At 44.4% G+C, this 21,695-nt stretch overlaps 6 protein-coding genes across 6 annotated transcripts; 1 reads left to right on the top strand and 5 right to left on the bottom strand.

Moving 5' to 3' along the window:
• Positions 1-73: 73 nt before the first annotated feature.
• IL334_007540 (uncharacterized protein) lies at positions 74-5,477 on the bottom strand (the record flags this gene model as incomplete). The annotated part of the gene is made up of 14 exons (XM_062939230.1): positions 74-327; positions 391-661; positions 718-1,142; positions 1,203-2,277; positions 2,330-2,404; positions 2,469-2,592; positions 2,656-2,720; positions 2,773-2,806; positions 2,865-2,942; positions 2,999-3,059; positions 3,116-3,191; positions 3,248-4,147; positions 4,200-4,491; positions 4,546-5,477. The coding sequence occupies 14 exons, from the start codon at positions 5,475-5,477 to the stop codon at positions 74-76; spliced, it is 4,662 nt and encodes a 1,553-aa protein (XP_062795281.1).
• A 1,458-nt stretch (positions 5,478-6,935) lies between these two features.
• IL334_007539 (uncharacterized protein) lies at positions 6,936-8,753 on the bottom strand (the record flags this gene model as incomplete). Its single annotated transcript, XM_062939229.1, has 6 exons — positions 6,936-7,165; positions 7,223-7,497; positions 7,625-7,980; positions 8,087-8,239; positions 8,321-8,430; positions 8,519-8,753. 6 exons carry the CDS (start codon positions 8,751-8,753, stop codon positions 6,936-6,938), a joined length of 1,359 nt encoding a protein of 452 aa, XP_062795280.1.
• Positions 8,754-10,291: 1,538 nt separating this feature from the next.
• IL334_007538 (dihydroorotase, homodimeric type) lies at positions 10,292-11,704 on the top strand (the record flags this gene model as incomplete). The annotated part of the gene is made up of 5 exons (XM_062939228.1): positions 10,292-10,326; positions 10,389-10,476; positions 10,548-10,707; positions 10,803-10,948; positions 11,066-11,704. The coding sequence occupies 5 exons, from the start codon at positions 10,292-10,294 to the stop codon at positions 11,702-11,704; spliced, it is 1,068 nt and encodes a 355-aa protein (XP_062795279.1).
• Positions 11,705-11,822: 118 nt separating this feature from the next.
• On the bottom strand, positions 11,823-13,867 carry IL334_007537 (uncharacterized protein; the record flags this gene model as incomplete). The annotated part of the gene is made up of 6 exons (XM_062939227.1): positions 11,823-12,027; positions 12,099-12,203; positions 12,273-12,902; positions 13,014-13,308; positions 13,423-13,616; positions 13,836-13,867. The coding sequence occupies 6 exons, from the start codon at positions 13,865-13,867 to the stop codon at positions 11,823-11,825; spliced, it is 1,461 nt and encodes a 486-aa protein (XP_062795278.1).
• A 645-nt stretch (positions 13,868-14,512) lies between these two features.
• Positions 14,513-16,983, bottom strand: IL334_007536 (uncharacterized protein; the record flags this gene model as incomplete). Its single annotated transcript, XM_062939226.1, has 11 exons — positions 14,513-14,635; positions 14,703-14,762; positions 14,831-14,939; positions 15,014-15,412; positions 15,480-15,552; positions 15,610-15,637; positions 15,693-15,760; positions 15,837-16,103; positions 16,161-16,242; positions 16,341-16,553; positions 16,723-16,983. The coding sequence occupies 11 exons, from the start codon at positions 16,981-16,983 to the stop codon at positions 14,513-14,515; spliced, it is 1,683 nt and encodes a 560-aa protein (XP_062795277.1).
• A 1,014-nt stretch (positions 16,984-17,997) lies between these two features.
• IL334_007535 (uncharacterized protein) lies at positions 17,998-20,185 on the bottom strand (the record flags this gene model as incomplete). The annotated part of the gene is made up of 4 exons (XM_062939225.1): positions 17,998-18,352; positions 18,418-18,608; positions 18,685-19,580; positions 19,678-20,185. The coding sequence occupies 4 exons, from the start codon at positions 20,183-20,185 to the stop codon at positions 17,998-18,000; spliced, it is 1,950 nt and encodes a 649-aa protein (XP_062795276.1).
• Positions 20,186-21,695: the final 1,510 nt, after the last annotated feature.

Genomic DNA, 21,695 nt, shown 5'->3' with positions numbered 1-21,695 from the left:
TGAGAGGTGTCAAGCAGCCCTAGATCACTAAATGACTCAGACCTTCATCTATTTTGCTTGTATGAAAAAGCTTCTATCGTTTTTGCCATTTCAAGAACCTGGCAGCGGTGATCAAAACTATGATGTTGAATATCACGTAACACAAAAAGATACCCCATTCTCGCCATCTATTTTGGAATTCAATCTCTAAAGGCGTGAAGAAGCTTTGTCCAACTCGGTACTGACAGAATTGACAGTCAGTGGTGGCATCGGGGTTGTTAAGGTAACCTCCGACGGCGGTGGCGTAAGAACCGGCCCATTCAACACAACTCTGACCGGATGGTGGCGCTAAGTGTGTTGTATGTAAGCTAATGCTTTTTATTTTTTTCCGTTCCAGCTAAGATCACTTACAGAAGATATTGAACTCATTATCCTTGCATACTACTTCAACGTCTTGTAGGACAGTGGTGACAAGCCCACTTATAAGACGAGTGAAGGGGTCCAATTGGTACATCCAGCTTCGCCAGAAGTAAGGGAGAGTGGCTGGGGGGGCGGTGACACCACAGAACAAAGAGAAGAGAACGAGTAAGAAGGGGTTGAACAAGGCTGCAACGAGGATCGAAGGCGAAAGAGCGGCGACAGCTTGACCAAGAGTCACGGCGTATACTTCGGTGGTGAGAATCTATCAAGAAACAACAGTCAGTTTTTGTTTGCGAATGCCAGAGAAGACCTGCTTACCATCAAGAAGAAGTAACCGGCTCTAGAAGAGGCATTTGGGAAACCGACACCAAAGTAGAGAATAAGGAAGAAGGCCACGGAACAGACGAGAGAGTAGGGCATTTCAGCGAGCAATTGAGTGAGTGCGAAAATGGTGGAAGAATACATCTTCGAGCTTGCTTCTCTGTTGAAAGTCATTCTACTCATGATATACTGAGGTTCGATCTGAGCCAAAATCAAAGCAGGCAAGATAGTAGCGAAGAAACAGGCGAATACTCGATATTGTAACGATTGGAGAGAGGTGTCAAGTTGTAAGAAAGTAAGAGTGACGACCAAAGCGATGGCAATATGAGCGAAAAGTCGAGTCCATTGATAGTCCGCATTTCGCCATAAAGCGACATTGGTTCTGTTAAGCATAGTTTTGAGTTGGAACATGAAGGTGGTAGCTAATTACGCAATCATTAGCACAAGTATCTAGAAATGAAGGGTACTTCCCCAAAACTCACCGTATTCAGTATGTTTACCGGTATCTTCTCCTGGATGAGCTAAAGCCTCAGATTTGAGATGTTGAATTTCCTCCTTGACTTGTTGGAATTCAGGAGAGTTTCTCCATTTCTCTCCCCAGTCGCCGCCAATTCTCTTTCGGGAACCGGCACCAATAGCTTCGAGCATGAACTCAGCAGGGTTGGCATCATGAGGTACTTGAGCACCGTTTCTTTCGAGATATTGAATGAGTGTGTTTGAATCTTCTCCGATATCACCAAAGTAAACACATTCTCCGCCTCTTTGTAAAAGCAGAAGTCGATCGAAAGACTGGAAGAGCAAAGCGTTGGGTTGATGGATGGTACACAAGATCTTTTGACCAGCGGCACAGAGTTTCTTAAGGAATCGGACAATGTTGTAAGCTGATTGACCGTCCAGACCAGATGTAGGCTCATCAAGGAAAAGCAACAAGTCGGGTTTAGCGGCTAGTTCCACACCGATAGTAAGTCGTTTTCGAGCCTCCACAGAAAGACCATAACCAGGGAAACCGATCAAAGCATCGGCGAGATCTTGCAATTCAAGTAACTCGATGATGTCTTCACAGTAAGCGTCTTTTTCTTCCTTTGGTACGTCTTGGGGTTGTCTGAGATAAGCGGAATATTGCAAAGCTTCTCGAACGGTAGTAGTCCATTCGTGAGTGTCTTGTTGTTCGGCGTAGGCACATCCACGTTGGAAATCAAGACCAATGGATCGACCATTCATAAGCACATCACCAGAAATGACACCGACACTTTTTCGCGCGGCGAGCACGTCAAGCAGAGTAGTTTTGCCAGCACCTGAAGCACCCATCAAAGCTGTAAGAGAACCAGGTTTAACGTAGCCGTAAATGTTGTTGAGTAATTGACGTTGACCACCGGGAACAGGTACCGTGTAATTGAGAGCCTCCCAGGTGAACGGTTCAGGTCGCATCTTCAAGGCAGATAAATCTTGATCCAATTTACCGGCATTGAAAGCGTCCTTTCGCTCGGCCAATCGCTCGTTTTTAGCTTTGAGGTCCTTATCCTCCTTCTTGTAGACGTTAATAGAGAAATGTTTGGCCTAGAACAGGCTCATCAGATCAAGCAGTCCATAACAAATGCAATTGACTTACTCCTTGTTGAAGATATTCAATGAAGAACATCTGCAAGAGCATGAAGAATACAAAGAAACCAATGAGGATACCGTACTGATCGATTGAAGAAAATCAGCACACATTTTTCTTTTGGTTCGCAAGCAGACATCAAGCTTACATTTCGCCAAATGTGAGATTTGTAATATGAATAACCGGTCTCCATGTAAGCAGTTCCGCTAACGGTTCCAGATCCAGGTGTACTACCCATCAAAGAACAAAGCTGGTTGGGGCCGACAGTGTCGCTACGGATTTAAATTCAGCTGCAGTCCCGTGTGGCACCATCAGAGATGTATAAATGGACTCACGGGTAGCCAGTGATACCTGCCGTAGGAATGTTGTGGGGGATGATATAATTGGTGTCACAAGCAAGCTGTGATGTGAGAGGTCAGTCACTGATCTACTCGTTTCACTCTACGACTAACATTGACTCTCGAGAACTCGTTTGCGAAGATTGCCCTGTTCATATACTTAGCCTCGGACGTGCATGCATTATGAGAAAGAATGAACTACTCACTCATAGCCATAAGAAAGAGGATTCAAGTAAAAGATCCAGAAAAGCCATCGTTTCATCTGTTGAACGGGAATCATATAACTAATCTAGAGATCAGCAAACGCACTATTTGCCGATAGTAATGGCGACAAGCTCACCCAGTGTAGGTAACCATGAAAGAGATAAGCACACTCGCAAGTCTCGCAGCCGTGTTGTAATCTGTTTGAGAAGTCAGCACACGTGATGATGGTAAGATCTGGTCAGTCACAACTCACCAGTAGTTGCGACACCGAGAGTTCGGAAGAAGGCACTCATGACCATGAAAGTAGTGAACACGAAGAGGAAGAACATCTGTAAACAATCGGCATCAGTTATGGAAACGCTTGTGCTGGTTCAAAAATACTCACGAAGAAGGCGCCAGCGGAAGAATACAATCCACCCATAAAGTAAAGAATAATACTGAACATGAATATGTTTGAAGCACTATATGGGACATCTGCTCCTACAGCTGCCAGGGCGAATGCGGCTGGTCTATAAAATTTGTATTCATGTTGACGATAAAGGACAGATCGACCCATCATTTGAGAGGGCAATTCAGAGAAAGAAGTAAGAGCGTTAAACAATAGACCTAAGAAAAGAAGACCGCCTCGAGTGAAAGCACCTGAAGCGGTTTCAGGGAGACGGAAGTAGACTGAACCGACAATAAGAGCAATAATGATAGAAGTTGAGTAACCAGTGTAGATACCAAACTTATCTTGGAATTTGAGGGTGATTTGTCGTTTGGCGATGGTAAGAGCTTGAGACATGAAGGGAACAGTGTAGGGGGATTTTTTGCCAACACCCTTGTGCTTTTGCTCAGAGACAGCGTGCACGAAATCTTCCCTCGCGGTAGCATCTTCTCGCATGAACGCTTGATATTCCTCTCTCTCACGGGCCATTCGAGCGCAAATGTCACTTTCCATGTATGCCTTCTCCATGGCCTCGGCAGTAGAGGGAACGTCCTCCTCACTTCGACCTTCGGCAAATCGTCTTTCATTAGGATCAGTACATCCGGACAGGTAATCGGCACTGGTTTGTCGAGGTAGATCTCGATAGCCTAAGCCCATCATATATTGTCTTGCCTCCTTGGCAGGACCAAAGTATACAACGTGACTATCGTTAAGTACGAGTACTTTGTCGAATTGCTCGTAGATACCTTCACCGGCCTGATAAAGAGATACAAAGGTGGTTTGTCCCATGATGTCGGTAAGCATTCTCAATGATTTGGCGTAATCTAAAGCTGTGGAGGCATCAAGACCTCGGGTAGACTATCATCTGAGTTAGCATTGTGCTAAGATGGAATGATAAGCAGAGACTCACGTTATCCCAAGAGCAGACTGTAGCGCCGGAACAGAACATTTCGGCGATGGACACTCGTTTTCTCTCACCACCAGATACACCTCGGACGAAAGCATTACCGACAATAGTGTTGGCAGTGTGCTTGATATTAAGCATTGAGAGAAGAAGGGTGAGCATGTCTTCCTTAAATTGAGCATTGCTGACTCCGGGGATCTTTCGCTTGGGTGTCTTCAAGGACAAAGCAAATCTGATTGTTTGAGCAACGGTAAGGGTGGGAAGATGATCGTCATCTTCTTGGTTGTATACAACCTCACTGTTGAGATTGAGTCAGCCTCCGATCAAGAATTCTTAGAAAAATAGAACTCACCCAGCATATCGCTTTTTCATTTCTTTCCATGGCACACCCGCATATTCTACATCTCCATTTACTTCCAAATAACCGTCACGTTGATTGGTTATAGATTTGAGGAAAGTTGAACAACCTGAACCAGGTCGACCGATGACTAGACACATCTCTCCAGGTTTGAGGACACCTGAAGTTTTGTGCAGGATAGTTTTTGGTTTCGGTGCGAAAGGATTATAACCGACAAGGCCTAAAAGGCTGATGACAGGCATCATGAATTGCTCCATAATGGCTGAAGAGAAGTTTCGGATATTGATTCTCATACCACCCGCACCGATAACTTCCAAATTGTCCCAAACCACACCAACATCTTTTCTCCTGATCCCAGCTTCATCGAAATTCTCTCTTCTGGATCTTAACACTTCAGCGAGATTGAATTCCTCCTCGGCGGCTTTCGCTTTTTCAGCATCTGCGGCAGAGAAATGAGAGACAGCTCTTTCAGGTCGAGAAAAGGTGGATTGAATGGATCTTCGGGTTGTAGGTCGATGCAGCTCGGCTCCGCCGCTTCGCTGAGAGAGCGTTGAATATCTCCTTTCTAATGCATGAAACTCCTCTTTTCCTCTGTTGACATTTACGTGGTGAGGTTCGAGGTCGGCGACTACATCCTCGGATGAATCATTGGGGGATCGTTTGGTTTTGGCGATATTAGAATCACTGTGATGGTGCTGTGTCTTTTCGGTATACAGTCCATCGCTATGCTTTTCATGCTCATCTTCTGCTAAGGTATTGCCTGATGAGGACAGTGCAGCAGAGTGAGCACCGTTATTGCTGTGAGCAGAAGGGATGTCGGACGTAGGTGTACTGTTGTTTGCCGCGGCGCCAGCGGTTGTTGACTCTGTATGTTCACCGATCGGTGCACCCAGATTGAGGGCTCTAACCTCTGGAGTGTCAGGCATGATGATGCCGGTTATTGATTTGATTCTGTGATAAGGTGATTTGTGCTGAAACGAGTGTAGAGGTCTATTATGACTGTACTGTCGATCGTAATATGCTTACTTAAGCAGAGGAATGGGATGCACTGCCTTGATGTATCGCAGCAGGCTCGAAGGAAAGAGAAAGGGATTATAGCGACGAAAACGGAAGATGTCTGCAAAAACGTCAGAGACAAAAAAAGATAAAAAGATCGAGGGAACGAGAGTAAGCAAACAAAGACACAATATAACAGAAGAAGAAGAAGCCGATTTCATGAGTCGACTTTAACGTTTCGCCGAGGTAATAGGGCTAGATGTTCTCAATGACAAAAGTATGATTCGATTTTCTTTGTTTGCGATTATGGCGACCGACGGTCTGCTCTCGGATCCGATTGCATAAGCAAAAAGTTTGGAATGTTTATGCGGTTGAAATATGCTTTCTCCTCTTTGCCTTTGGTCGTGTCGGATGGATGTCAGTTCAGGAAAATGAAAAAGAAACCTAAATTTAGTAAGAAATTTAGAATTTTCCGGGATGAAAGCATGCGTCTCCTGCTTCACTTCCACTCTACAGTTGATGATGTGAGTCCAACTTTTTTGGCATCAATCAACAGAGACGATTGGCCTCTTCTTGTCAGCCTTCGAGCATGTCTGGTCAGAAACATACACGACGCGAAGAATCATAGCAAGCCTCGGGACAGCATCTCGACCTATGTTATCCACTCTAACATTTCATGCATTCATTACACCTCGGATCCGTAAACCAGCCAAAACTCCACGTCTCCGTCTCCTGGTGTCATAATTTCATAATCTGACGAACCAAACATGGAAAGTGCGGTAAGGGATAGCCCTGAGGCGGCGCCCGTTGTATGGTGTACGGCCGGGTTAATCAGCTTGACAGGGTCCAAATTTGCACTGGTTGATAGGAAATAAAATTAAAAACGCTTGGCGACACTCGAGGTACAAAGAATCTCGGGATCTTTTTTCTTATCGGGCGCCATTTGATGCCGTCGACAACCGCGCTCACCATACGAATGTACGAATCAGATGGAGATGACTCTACCTCACACACCCACATCAAGCTCTTGAATGCGAAACTAGACGCCAAGGAGAAAGGAGATTGATGAATCAGCCCATCGGGCTTCCTGGGCCATAGGTCACCTCCACAAAGGTCAACGTATTCCTCGGATCCAGTCATGCATGTCTTGTGGATTTAGACATGAATTGAAAGAAGTGAGAACTGGACAGATCACAACTTACTCTTTTGGCGTGGGAAGTAGCCGTTTGCGAACTTTTCTGTGTCTCCGTTATCACATATTCATCTGGGCATGCAATACCGAGAATCTCTAATGCATGGGTTTATTCTCCTTTCTATAATACATGAAATAAGCTTTTTTTGGGCATTGAAAATTGGGTATCAAATCTGTACAACCCCATTCAATCCATTCAACAGCCATCCCGACCGAAATCTGATTTTGGACCTGAACCATTTTCGAATTTGACATCCTGCTTGATCGATATTTCCGCATCATCCTGGCTGTGTACATGAATTTTGACCTCTCGAACTTCTTTTCTGGCATTCATTACTGCTTCCCGGACTCTCTGTTCTACGGCGTGAGATTCGTGGACTGTCATCATTGGCGGAACAGAAATTGTGAGATCGAGAAGGGTTTGACCTTAAAATGGCGAGTCAATCCCCGAGGATGTAATCGGTATCACGGACGAGTACTCACCACCAGATTTGACCCCTCTGACATTCCTCACTCCCAGCAACTCTTTCCCGTCAACCAGACCATCCACGATACTGATGTAATTTTGTTTCGTGCCAGCATCAACTCCAGCATCTAAAAGCTCCAAGAAAGCAGTTTTCGATAGAGTCAACCCTTGCTGAAGGATGAAAAATGATACTGCTAATCCACCCAGTGGATCTAAGAAATGATATCCGCCTATCGATGATCCCAAAATCGAGGTCAGAGCTACGAGGGACGTCAAAGCGTCTGCGCGGTGACTACAAAAACGGATTTGGTCAGACTATACTGGCATTATTGAGGTGAGGACCTAGATGTCGTGCGTTCGCCAGATTGAGGCTGATACCAAGTGGTGGAGCTCAAGGCAACTGAATTCGCTTCACTCACTGCAAGGCGTTTGCTTTCAACACAGGGCTATGCTCTTCTGTTGCCACCTTGCTGGTCACTCTATATAGCCACTCCTTGACCACTACACTTCCGAGCGCGAACCATGCTGCATGAGGATTCAGGATTGCTCCTGACTCTGTACCGTGTATGTGGCCAGCAGCATGCGAATGAGAGTGAGAATGGGAAAGAGCAGCGTCTGCCGCTCCGTGTTCATGAGGAAGGGCCGATGGTCCATGAGAATGGAAAAGCTCTAGTAATGGTGAAGGTACTGAAGATGGCAACCAGTGACCTAAGGAGTTGAGTGTAGTACCAGGAGGGAAAGTTTCGAGATAGGGCAAGAGTGTTTGGAGAAGTAACTAAAAGGTTGTGTCAATCTAGTGGGCATTGCCAAGGGACACTAGATGATGTAGCGCAGAGAACACAGTACAACAATATCGTGGTCATCTGATTATCAAGACTTACATGATATGAGTGTAGTCCTATACCTATTGCTCCCCCTACTAGTATGACACTAACACTCAGTGTTCCAAACGTCTCGAATTTACTGTATCCCCAGGGATAGTTGTCTGTCGCCGGACGGCGCGATATACGCCATGTAGCTAAAGTAACGAAATCCTATGTGATAGCACAAACAAGTCAACTGATAGCTCTCATGGATTCGGCAGATGTAGTCTGAGTTTAGCTCGGGAGACTTACACCTAAGAGATCTGACAGACTATGTCCTGCTTCCGCCAGTAAAGAGGCGGAGTTCATCCATATTCCAGCTAAACCTTTAGTTGCCGTTAAAGCGATGTTACTCCCCAATCCTAAAAAGTTGCCTGACTTCAGCAACATTTCACAACACATTGCAGCCCAGCTGCTTCGATGAACACTGGTTCGTGAACATCCACTCACCCAGCAACGTTATCTTTGTTCCTCTATCTAATCTACCTCTCGAAATAGCCTGCATAATCTGTTCTGCCCCGTCCGAGTGATCATGTACGTGAGTGTGAAATAATCCATGATGGTGATCATGGTCATGTCCGTGCTCGTGGTCGAGCTCGTGACTGTGGCCTTGTTTTTGCGCCGGTGGTTTTGGTGGATCCGAACATGAGGGTTTGGAATCCGAACTATGCTTTCTTCGATACATCGCTCCTGGATGTATCCGTTTTATACGACGCGTCGACTTTGATGAGGACGAGGACGATGAAGCAGAAGAAGTGAAGTATGTCGACGGTGACGGTATATGTTGTAAAGTTCTACTTGATGACGCTGATGAAAGAGAAGCAGGTGTCACCCCGCGACAAAGGGATGCTCGTAGCAAACAATTGGCAGACATGAATGGTTTAAGGGCGAATTGATTGGTGGAGGGGAAGATGAACGTGTCTTAATAGTCGGAAAAGGTTTAACCAAGCATAGATTTCTCTCAACGAACAGCTACAATCCCGTAAAATTTCTGAAGTGGTGGAATGAAGTCGACTGCTCGATATATGCTTGACAATATTGACTCTATCTCGCATGAGTGTGCAACGGGATGAACTTGGAACTGTTTCGACGATACGTTCATGTCCGGCGCTGAGCGAGCTTTGACGGCGACACGTGGTCGAACACAAAATCCCGACTCTCCGAATGCACGTATCGATAGAGCTGAATAGTCATGTTCCATGCATCATGATACACCTTTGCAGCCTTCACTTGATGAATCGCACGTGTTATGCTACTCTGCCTGTATCATGCAAAGTCTATGTCGATTTTCGCAGGATAACCATTTTTTTTTCCATTTCCAGTCAATGGGGTTCGTCTCACGTTTTTCGCTAGTATCACATGGAGGAAAGAATATCTTGATTCATTCCCGTAGCACGTCCTAGCTACAGATATTCTTCAGAGGATTAAAATTGAAAATGGTTTGATTTGGAGAATGAAGTAATTGTTCTGGATTGAAATAGCTCAAAGGGATGGTGACATCTGCTATTTGCTCCCTTGTGAATGATCTGAACTTGAAGCATATGTGATCATGTCCTTTCCCATTCTCATTGTGATTATCTGTATCTCGTCCCCTCCTGTTCGGGACCCAGTTATCGCGCGAGCAAAGAGGTTGAAGTTTGCTGACTTTGATGCTATTATCTAAGTCTGATACCATCATCGACTTCGGCAGATAATTTGTAGATATCCTTGCGAATACTTTGCCTCCTGCTCTCCCCTCCTTCTCTCTTCTCTCTTCTCTCTTCTCTCTTCTCTCTTCTCTCTTCTCTCTTCTCTCTTCTCTCTTCTCTCTTCTCTCCTGCTCCATCTCGTGTCCTGCCTCCTCCTTTCTGCATCCCTTTCCGGTTTCTTACCTGCTTCTGTTTTCCTATCCCCCTGCGTTCCCTCACTGCCGTGCGTACACCTCCTTCCCCGCCCACCCCTGTTCCGTCCTATCTGGTCGCTACATTTGCCCCGCATGGTTGTAGTTTATTTGCAAGCAATGACTCTCTGTATTCCGATCTACTCCTCGCACCCAGATTTCCAAGTTTAACTGGCCACTTTTTCTGCTTATTGAGATGTTGGTGCGGTCAACTCCGCGGACTTTCTTTTTCTAACTTGCGATAAGCAAAATGATGATTTGATGTTGCAGCATGTTGATTCCAAACGTTCACAACCTGGATTGCTTAGCTTGATACAGTCAAGTACCGGTCGCTATCCACCATCATGTCTGAACAAATCGTGCTACCAGCTCCAGCTGAGTGAGTGATTTCCTTACCTGAGGAAGCCAGTTGAGAGCGAAGGTGCTTATGATTAATGACAGCTTTCATGTCCATGTTCGTCAAGGGAAGATGTGCGAACTTGTTACACCGCAAGTAGCCAAGGGAGGTGTAAGAACTGCCTATGTCATGGTAAGCATAGCCACGGGAGGTGGTATCTCTGTTATGCAACGTCTCTATTAATTTAGATATCCTTCTCATAGCCTAATCTTGTTCCTCCACTCACCTCTACCGATGCTGTTTTATCCTACAAAGCTGAATTGGAAAGATTGGATCCATCAATACAATGGCTTATGACACTTTACCTCCATCCCGATGTGAATCCTGAGGAAATCAGGAAAGCTGCCAAAGCTGGCATTAGTGGTGCGTACCTCCTCCTAACATATATGTTGCGCTGGGTGGAGGGAGTAAGAGGGATGATAAAGTGAAATATGCCTTGCTAAGGAGATGTCTGATAGGTGTCAAATCGTATCCTCGAGGTGTAACTACAAACTCCAATTCCGGTATAGAAGATTATGGAGTATATTATCCCGTCTTCAAAGCTATGGAAGAAGAGGGATTAGTATTGAATTTGCATGGTGAAGTTCCTAGTGATCCTGAGAAGGTGAGTGATCCTTTAAACGATGTGATCTCCAAACAATATTTTTATCATAGTCGAACGAATATCTTCGAGATGAGTGATATGATAACTGACCATTGAACGATTTATGTTCACTTGCAGAACATCTCCATCCTCAATGCTGAAGTTCATTTCCTTACTCACCTTAAAAAGCTCGCCCATGATTTCCCTAAACTTCGTATCGTCCTTGAACACGCAACTACTTCCAATGCTATCGAAGCGGTATCCTCACTTCCATCGAATGTGGCATGTTCCATCACAGCTCATCATCTTTACTTGACGATAGATGAAGTCGCACCTCAACCCCATCATTTCTGTAAACCACTAGCTAAAGAACCGAAAGATCGAAAAGCTTTACAAGACGCTATCAAATCTGGAAACCCAAAATTCTTCTTAGGCAGTGATTCGGCCCCTCATCCTTTAGGAAGCAAAGTTCCTGGAGTACAAGAAGATGGTAGTGTATCAGCTTGTGCAGCAGGTGTATACACAAGTCCCATACTCATTCCTTTAGTCGCTACACTTTTGGAAAGTTTCGGTGCTCTAGATAAATTAGAAGGATTCGTTTCTACTCATGGAAGGAAGTTTTATGGTGTACCTGCAATCGAAGGAAAGGAATTGACACTGAGAAGAACTGGGAATGCAGAAGGTGAAGGTATAGTAAGAGGTACTCTTAAAGGTGAGGGAGTTGAAGTGTTGCCTTTTTGGACAGGAAAGAAACTTGAATGGGAGATTGTCAATTAGAAGATAACAGGATTATCCGAAAGGTATTCATGCACAAAAAAGCGAAAGTAAACATCTAATGGTCCTCTATCACTGTGTAACATATTCAAGTTAGAGCATTCTTTCGCAGTCTTGATTATCACTTCCTCCATGCCATCTCGAAAGTCAGTTCCTCCCAGATCCTATCAGCCGCTACAACACTTCCTTCCCTTGTGCCATTTTCAGTCACGATGTCACGCAACGCCTTAGCCCGAGCTTGCATCTTGATGGCTCTAGGATCCTTTGCGGATTTGCCCACAACGTCGAAGAGGGCTCTTGTGAATTCAGCTTCAGACACTTCAGGGCTATAGACCGGTATCAGCGTACGCCTTGTATCTGTGCGAGGCAAAGTGTATGGTCAAGATAGAATGCTTACGCTGCTGATCTATTACCCCAAACACCATTACCAATGTAACTTAACCTTCCTGCAAAGTCATAACAGTCTACCCAAGCCGGTAACAAGATCTGTGGAACGCCAACCCTATACCATGACAATCAGCCGGGTTCATTCAATAGCCTGACACGGTTCGACTTGGCACGAGACACTTACGCTAAACCTTCGTGATAAGAATTACTTCCACCATGATTCACAAAACAGATTACATTACCAGTTTTGAGAACGGATAGTGGATCAGGTTTTAACCATTCCACTATTTTGATTCTATCATTTTCTGATTCATGGGAATTAATGGTGAATTCCGATTGTTTTTGTAATTTCCAAAGGACTTGAATATCTTGTCTTTTTTCAAGTAATATTCTAATTGAATACAACATATTAAAAGCTGATTTTTCACTCATCTTATAATGTGTCCCTAGCACAATCAATACAGTAGGTCTTTTCATTACCCATTTATATAAATCTAGATCAATTTCTTCTAATGATGGTGCAGGTAATAATATGGGTCCACAGCAGACCAACCAATCTGGTATTTTACCTTGAATCTCTGTCTTGTCATTTTGGCTCGAAGTTACAGTTGATACACAAAGAAAAGTTGAGTTTAGGGAAGCTTTTGATTGAAAAATAGGTAATCTACCTTGATATCCTGCTGCGTTCCTAGCTTTGTTGAATTCAATATGTCTTTTATCAAATCTCAATAACCAGATCACGGAGAAAATTGTGATGATGATGTTTGCTGGGTATAGATACCATGGCAGTGGAAATGAATATCCTGTTCCGGCGCTATTTGGAGTCGTGCATCATTAGAAAATCAGTATTTTGGCATCCCATCTGATGTACCTTGTAAACAAGAAAGAAAAGGGAAATACTCTACTGTGAAATGTAGAAACTCACCTTGGCCAGCTGAACACTCCCAAACCTTGTTGAGCAGCCGCCACTTCTTTTATAGTATTGGGACTTAGGTACAAACATTTTCTTCCTAATTTCAAAATAGCATCTCTGGCACATTCGAAGAGATTGTCTACCACTATGAAATCTGGATCAAGATTCTCGATTAATCGTTCTACATCTTGGGCGTGATTGACGTATTCGATTGGTGATTCAGAATGTAAAATAGTCATAAATGACATTGCTGTTTTGATTGAACCTATAAATCCTCCAGGTTTGAAAAGGAGATCCGACATTGATCCTGTTATAACAAAGCACATCAGATGTCAATCCTCAAATTCTCTCAAATTCCCGATACCTTCGTGTGAGATGGAAGAATGGGGGTTAGGGATGTATGTTGTATGTGAAGACATACCATTTTCGTTGTCAATCCTTTCGAGTAAATGCTCGATCATTCCTTTGCCTTTAACAGGTAAAAAAATCACATTCTCAGGCGTTCTTTTTCGAAGAGCTTCAAATGATCCAAGGTAAATATCAACTTGGTCACCATATTTAGCTTTCAGACTTGATATGACTCCTAGATGCACATTCGCCTGACCCGCTTCCGGGCTTTGTTGCGGGAGCGTCACCGAGAGCGTTGTGAGACAGGTAGTCGTGAATGTTGCAAGGGTCGAGGTTCATGTATCATTAGTCGATGGTGCAAATTAGAGGCAAAACAGGGGGAATCATCAGCGTTCTTTCTTGACTGCTGTTGAAAAAGGTACTCAGATCTGCTTCAAATCGCGTGCCAAGTCGTATATCCAAATAAAAAGGCTCATTCCAACTCACCTGGTGAGAAACAGTAATCTTGGTTTCGACATGTTGAATTTCAAGAATGCAAGTCGTTTTTGAATCGAATGCAAAACAAGTTTCAATCGATGTATGAAAGAGAAAGCTATCGTGAGTGTGAAGATGAAGCAATATATAACTATGTATGATCCCCATAACCTGCCCTCTCTTGATACAGCACCTTATCCGTGATCTTTTCTTTCGGTATAGTCATAGCTTTCGGGCATTCGGTAAGTGTCGAGGGATAAGATCTCATCTCGATTGCTTTGCACTGGGCGTCTGAGGTCTGAGCAATAATCAATGACAGTGTTCGGGTCCCAGTTTCTCAGGGGTCAGACAGGGCCCAAGAGTCAGGAGACCGTCCCGGGCTTTCGGCGGTCCCCATCCTTCCGACTCCTTACAACAGCTCTCCCTTGGTCCATTTCGAGGGGAAGACCACCGTGCTTTTGCTGCTTAGCATTGATAGATCTAGATTCAAGGTTACTGGATATATCCCTAAGTTCCGTAGCGGTTGCCGCTCAGGATCAGGCCGCCGAGAACTATATCAAGCGATCGGAAACCTGTGCCATTAATGCACCTCCGAGACGTCTTGCACCAATCCGATTTATGCATACATGAACAAACACAGAGGACTTCACTGCGTCATTTGCTATGATCATTGGGAGAAGAGAACAGTGTTATGCTTGAATACCGAAATTGACACCTTGAGCCAAAGGCATCTTCGACGAATAGTTGACAGTAGCACCGGACCATCTAACATACTGTTTCCACGCATCACCACCTGATTCTCGACCCCATCCCTGTGTTGCAATCAAATCCTTAGCAAAGGGCACAGTATTTGCAACAAGGCGACATGAGGGCACTTACAGTTGATTTGTTACCTCCGAATCCTGCACCTATTTCTGCCCCTGATGTACCTACATTGACCTATACAACGGAATGTCAGCATCCGAAAGCCAAAGGTTAATTTTGATACTATGGTTGGATCGACTCACATTCACAATACCACAATCACTACCATCTGGTCCTAACCATGTACCCATCGCTTGTATATTTGAAGTGAACAATGAACTTGATAGACCTTGAGGAACAGAATTGTTGATACTGATGAGCCAAATTGCATTAGCTTCTTTCTAGCATAACCACAATCAGGTGAGGGGAAAGGGCAATACACTTACGCAATGGCTTCTTCAAGTGTATCGAATTCTTGAACTTTCAATATAGGTGCAAAAGTCTCTTCCATCCAACTTTCATCATCTTTTTTAGGTCTTACAACGACCGGCCATACCCAGTTTCCTTTATTTTCCACACCGAATTCACCACCTTCAATTCGACCTGATCTGAGAGTCAGGATCTCACCTCCTCGTTCGACTATACCAGCCAAAGTGGATTCGTACTTTTCGACAGCGGCTACGTTGTGTAATGGACCAATCAGGGTAGATGGATCCAAAGGATCTCCAACAGCAAGTTGGTTCGATGGATGACTGGAATCATAGAATTTCAATAATCGGGATAGGAATTCGGCTGATATGGATTTATGTAAGAGAAGTCTTCGAGTGGATGTACATCGTTGACCGCTATGAATATGGTCTCAGTGAGCTCACTATACACAGGTTTGCCAAGATGATAGGAGGCATCACTCACGCGGTACCGACCGCAGCGAAAAGAACACCTTGGAGAGCAAGTCCGAGGTCGGCATCTTCGTTGACAATGACAGCTGAGATATAGTGTCAGCATCGACCCTCTGAAACGATCGCAAAAGATATGGGCTTACCATTGTTTCCTCCAAGCTCCAGTATAGTCTATAATCTGTGGTCAGTTTAGGGAAATTATTTGAAAAAGCTTGGAGTCGCTCACCTTTCCGAATCTGTCGTTGACGACTTTTCCAACTTCTTTACCTACGGCCTCACTTCCTGTGAAGCTGACTAGATGACATGAAACAAAACAAATTAGAAGACAATTTTCTCTGGCTAAACCGGCTTTGTGAGTCCGATCACTTACCAAGGGGGACATCTGTACTTCCAACCACAGTCTTCCCTACATCCACACCACCACATACTAAGGCTGCTGCGGCTCCAGGTAAGCCGTTCCTTTCCAATACTGGCTGAATGAGTTTTGCGACCGCTATAGCTGTCAACGGGGTTGATGGAGCAGGTTTCCAAATTGTTGAATTGCCAGTCACGAGAGCGATTGTCAAGTTCCATCCGTATACTGCTACTGGGAAATTGAAAGCGGAGAGAACACCAACTACGCCTAACGGATTTGGGACTGATGGTGTTCGTCAACAATATAGCAAGACGACGGCACGAGAGTGGGATAGCTCACTTTCGTAAATTACGTGTTCTGGTCTTTCTGAAGGTAACACATTTCCTTTCATCGATCTTGATAATCCGGTAGCGTAGTCGCACTAATCATGAATAGGCTGTTAACTGTGACCCTATCGCTTTGAGAGGGATATTTGAGAGTGTAATTGTGAGGATGGTCAGAAGGATTATGTTGACTTACCACATCAACAAACTCAACGACCTCACCTCTACCTTCAGATTTGATTTTACCCATTTCGAGAGATACCAAATCTCCCAATTCATCTACTTTGGATAATAAGGCTTCCCTAATCTGACGGACAATTTCTCCTCTTTTAGGAGCTGGCATTCGCCTGACGAGTTTGGAAGCTTCAAGAGAAGCCGCTATGGCATCTTGAGTCTCGGAGACTGATGCCTGGTCGAGTAAAGAGCGGATTGAGATGATCAGCATGGATTCGTTACGCTCAGAAGGGGTTATTATACGGAGGTTGAGGAGGGGACGAGAATTCTAGGGTTTGTGGTATTGGGGAAAGGAGAGGGAGAGGGAGAGGGAGAGCACTAAGAAGTGAAAATGTGCAACTCACCCCTTGTACTTTACCTAACACTTCACCCGTTGCAGGACATTTTGAAATCAAGATTTCACCTGAACCTTTCCATTTCCCGTCGAATACACCTTGTATAGTCTGATCTGTATTGGTAGGTAGATCTAGAGCAGCGAGGACTTTCGAGGCTCTAGTAGATAGTAATCTAGCTTTAGAGACTCCGTTCATGGTACTGGTGGAGATGGTCATGGTGCGCAGTGACAAAGGAAGTGGGTTGAGCAATGATTTGGCGAGGGGGAACATTTTTTTCTTTGAATATGCTTTGAAGATGAGAGGGTATTTATAGGTATGATATAAATGATGAGAAAGATCTCTGTTATCGTTCTTTATATCTCGTTAGGATATCAATGTCATGAAACCAGGATGGAGATCGGATGCGATGATGCGGTGGTGCAATTGTATAACGACAGTGCATATCGCTCATGAATGTTTTTTTCATTCAATACAAATTAGATTCTAAACGATATGCATAAGCAAAGTGGTCGGTGATCAGCGCGGGTTCTATCAATTACCGGAACAACCATCAAAACACCAAATCAGCAATAACCGAAAAAACAAGATAAGCGCTTGAAGGAGAAGGGATAACGTGACCACCAAACAACTACGAGTAGCTGAGATCTTACGCTGATAGCATCGTGACATTCACCCTCGCTTCGCATGTTGTTACACGCTGGTCATGATACATCGTCGAATCGAACAGAGGCAACGCAACTTGTATTGAGTCGAGCTACAGTTTTCACGGTCAAATCCGTCACCTTATATGAACATGACTCTTGTGAGGTCGCCAAAGAACATGTGACGAGAGTGAGAGTATTCATCTTCGGCTATCCCGTTAGGTTGTAAAGAGAGCTGGCTTCCACGGATGTATCCAAAGGTCGACTGATTGGCAGAGAGGTAATGCATATAATTGACTAGCAACTTATGGAGATTTACCAAGTACAACGTAAACAACTCTGTTCAACAGAGTTATTTTGTAGTTCTACCAAATAATGGACATGCTTTTCTGTAACATGACATGTTGAAAATAAAACCCACTTTATAATGTATATAAACCCTAATCGAAGATGAAGAAAATAAAAACGTGAACCAATCTGATCAACGGATGGTTTGTTAACGATCATGAACTATTCCAGTCCATTGATGATGTTGGCTATAACGCTCAGCGTTGACGCAACAAAAAGGTCTTTTCCTTCCCCATTGGAATAGATACCTTTACATATATAAAACACAGTGTTCAATTCGCCGTTTGAGGTTTGATTAGAACGAAGCTCCGTTAATACCGTGTTGACCGGGGACAGATCTTCTTGATCTTCCACCATGTCTAGCGGACAATCTCTTGGAAGGTGGAGCGACTCTAAGGTCTCTCTTGGATACATTGGTGGATCCTCCAGCGGCAGCCTTGAATTGATCGTAGATGATGGTGGATTGTTGTTTGGAAGGCATGTTCGTCCACGAGTTCAAGATAGTATCGTATGAGTCGGAAGAAACATCCACATAGAAAGCTTGGTGATTCCACAATCCCCATCGACCCATGTTGACAGTGGAATGAGCCCATGATAACCATGACATACCAGCTTGATTGGCTTGGTTGAGGATGTAAGAGAGGGTGTCACTATTGTATCGAACACCAATTAGCCAAATTGATATACAGAAGTGATTCTGCGATTAAGGACTTACCCATCGGCCATGAATTCTCCGAGAATGGTGGGGATCCCATATCCGGTCCAGGTGTCAATATAAGCTTGGACACTTTGGGCGTATTGCTGTACGTTGGAGCTGTAGTCGGATCCCATCATGAGGTATTCGTGGATAGAGTATGCGACGTTAGTCCAACCGTATTGAGAAGGATCAGCGCTGATTGACTCGTGCTGACGAATGACGAGTAAAACTGTCAGCTGCCTGTCACTACCGAGTTTATCAGACGACGATGCTCGCGCAACTCACGATGATAATTCTGTTAGCGTCGACAGATCGAACGGCGGTGTACAAATCTTGTTGGAGATTGTTACCCCAAGAACCGGTCGGCTCGTTAATAACGTCGAAAGCGGCGATGATCGATTCTCCAAGGTAATGTGCGGCTACCTTCTTCCAGATTTCTCCAACAGCAGCACGTTGGCTGGCACCGTCACTAGTGTTTTCGGAGATGGCAGAGTAAGAAGCTTGTTGACCAGCCCAAATGTGGAAATCGAGGATAACGTAGATACCTCTGGATTTGGCTTGAGCGATGGCCCAATCGAGATGAGTGAAAGCGTCCGATCTCCAATTGCCACTAGCATCATATACGTTTCTGAAACTGAAGGGAAGTCGAATGACGTTGAAACCGATGTCGGCAATGTTATCAAAGTCATCTGAAGTCAACCAGTTATTGATCCATGCTTCCCAGAGAGTGTTGGCCTTGTCTGTACCGAATCGACTTTCAAGAGTGACCAAGGGGAATCGATCTGGGTTGGTAGAATCGGTGATACCACACATCCAATCTTCCCATACCAACCAACCACCAATGTTGGTACCTCGGAGCACAACTTCGTTGCCGTTGCTATCAACAATCTTAGATCCGCTAGTCTGGAGGTATCCAGAAGAAACTGATCCGGTGGCTTTCGAGGTGCTTGCAGACGAGGTGGCAGACGAGGTGGCGGAGGCGGTATTATTAGGGGCAGTGACGGAGGTAGTAAACGAAGCGGTAACCGACGCAGTGTATGATGCGGTTTCCCATGCAGAAGATGTGGAGTTTGCAGAAGTTGTAGAGTTTGCCGAGGGTTGGCCAGCGTAAAGTCCGCCACCGATAGTGCTGTTGGCAGCAGCCGAGGTTACGGTCAATGAAGCGGTGGGAGAAGCGGTGACTGCAGCGGTGGCAGTGGCAAATACCGTAGATGTGACTGTACATGACATTATACTGTTAGCATGAAGACCTACACTCTGAGCAGCGAGATGACTGACCACTTTCACAATCGTCATCACCACTGTCATCTTCGACTTCTTCTACTTCGGAGAAAGTCCATTGTTGATTTGTGTTTCCAGTATAACATTGCCAAAGTTGAATAGCGTTTCCTTCAGATGTTGAACCGTCTGTTAAATCGAAACAGAACCAATCCCCCCACTTGATGTTTTGTCCGTCAACATTGTATTGCTGATTCGAGTTGTAGGAGAAACAGTCCCAAACTTGAGGTTTGTTTCCATTCCACCAACCCCCATCAGGAATATCGATACATCTGTTGGTAGCGGTGTTCTGTAAGTGTGATCCGGTCCATTTCCACGTTGTATCATCTTCGTCACAATCTTTTATCACCACTTTAGCACCGTTCCAGTCACCTTGTGGAGCTAAACAGCTGCCTGAATGAGCTGAAGGTGCTATTTGATATGTCGCCTCGGATGTGAGTGCCGATACGGTGGAAGGAATCAGGGAAAGGAGGGTCAAAAAGGCGGCGGTGTAGGTTATTGAAGACATCTTTGTTTTATCTGTATTGTTTTTGGTTGTTGTTTGTAAAATAGCAAAGAGTACCAGACTCTTCGTGTGCAATTAAGGAAATTCTCTGTGAAAGAGGGTTTATATCTCGTATAAAGAATGTGGGTCCGTAAGAAACTACCGGAAATATAGAGATCTGACGTGAGCAAACGTTGATGAAGTCGTAAAGTAACGTGACTGGGAGTGGCAAGGTATCAGGTGAGAATGAGTTTGGAGAGAGAAGATGATGATAGGAGATGAAGAAGTGGGTAGGAGATTGATATGTTGATGATGAGAAGGGTTGACGGATGAAAGGATTGGATTAATGATTGTGGGGAGAAGAATGTAAAAGGAATAGAGAGGGAGAAAAAGAAGAATGAAGAACAATGAATCAATGGGATTTGATGAATTCTAAAAGGACACTCACTGTTTGTTTTTACGGGAAAGGAGTTGCGAATCACACCACCAAACTGTTTCTCTTCTCCTCTCTCTCTCTCTATCCTTCTTGGGGTAGAGGTAGGTTTTCAATGAGGGTGGAAAGGTGATCTGTGCGTTTAGCTTGGAAGGGTCCTTTGGGGTGATGTTGGGAGGTCTGTGCGCTTTGAAAAGTGTGTATTATTTCACTTGAAGTACTTGAAGATTAGGAAAGGAAGAGAGAAGAAGGGGGGATTGGAAGAATTAAACAAGGATTGATCGGATGTAATGGAGGATGGAGGAATATGATGAAAAGATGAAAGAGAGAAAACAATAGACCAAATGATGTGTACGGTATATGCTATGTTTGTATACTTTATTTTTCTATTTTACGACGTGACTTTCTTCTCCTTCAGTGTGTTCTTTCCTAACTGTGCAAAAAGTGAAAGAAGAAAACGCCCCTTTGGATGACCTGGTCATGTTGGATATGGGACTCGGCATTGGCTTGGCTTTTAGCATCCTATTCATCTCATTCACCCACACCGAACCCCTCAGTCTCCTGCACAATGCTCAGTGGGATCACCCAATGGATGTGACATGTAAAACGCGTATGAATTGTTATTTTATTTTCATTTGATTTTTTGATTTCTTTGGTTGGGTTTATTAGAAATGTCGTCACGTCCAGCCAAGTTTCTCCGCATCCATCGAGTGATTTTCAGGGTAAAATTGAATTCTAGTTTCATCTTTTAATCCCTTTTTACCCTTGGGTCCGCTCTCTTTCTCTCTCTTTCCCCCCTTTTGGGTTTTCCCCTTTTTGTCTTCAACCCTGAAACGTAAAGGCAAACAAAGAGAAAGACAAACGCGCTTTGATCACCTTTTTTCACAATAGGATATTCCCATGAGACAAGTTAAAAGAAAGGTAAAATCTCTCTGCGGGTGAAAATCGTGTTGTGAACGCATCGGAAATCATCACTCAATAACATGAACATACGACAAGGACTGGAACATCATCTGCGCGTGAGGAATGTGGGAATGTACAAGAGGAACTGCGATCTTGAGTCTTCCATTTGTCATCTGTTTCTGAACAGATCCCGGAATG

Source organism: Kwoniella shivajii, chromosome 11, assembly GCF_035658355.1.
Source record: "Kwoniella shivajii chromosome 11, complete sequence".
In the NCBI taxonomy this organism is placed as follows: Eukaryota; Fungi; Basidiomycota; class Tremellomycetes; order Tremellales; family Cryptococcaceae; genus Kwoniella; species Kwoniella shivajii.
Note: the sequence above shows the minus strand (reverse complement) of the source record. Positions and strands in the feature narration are given on the sequence as shown.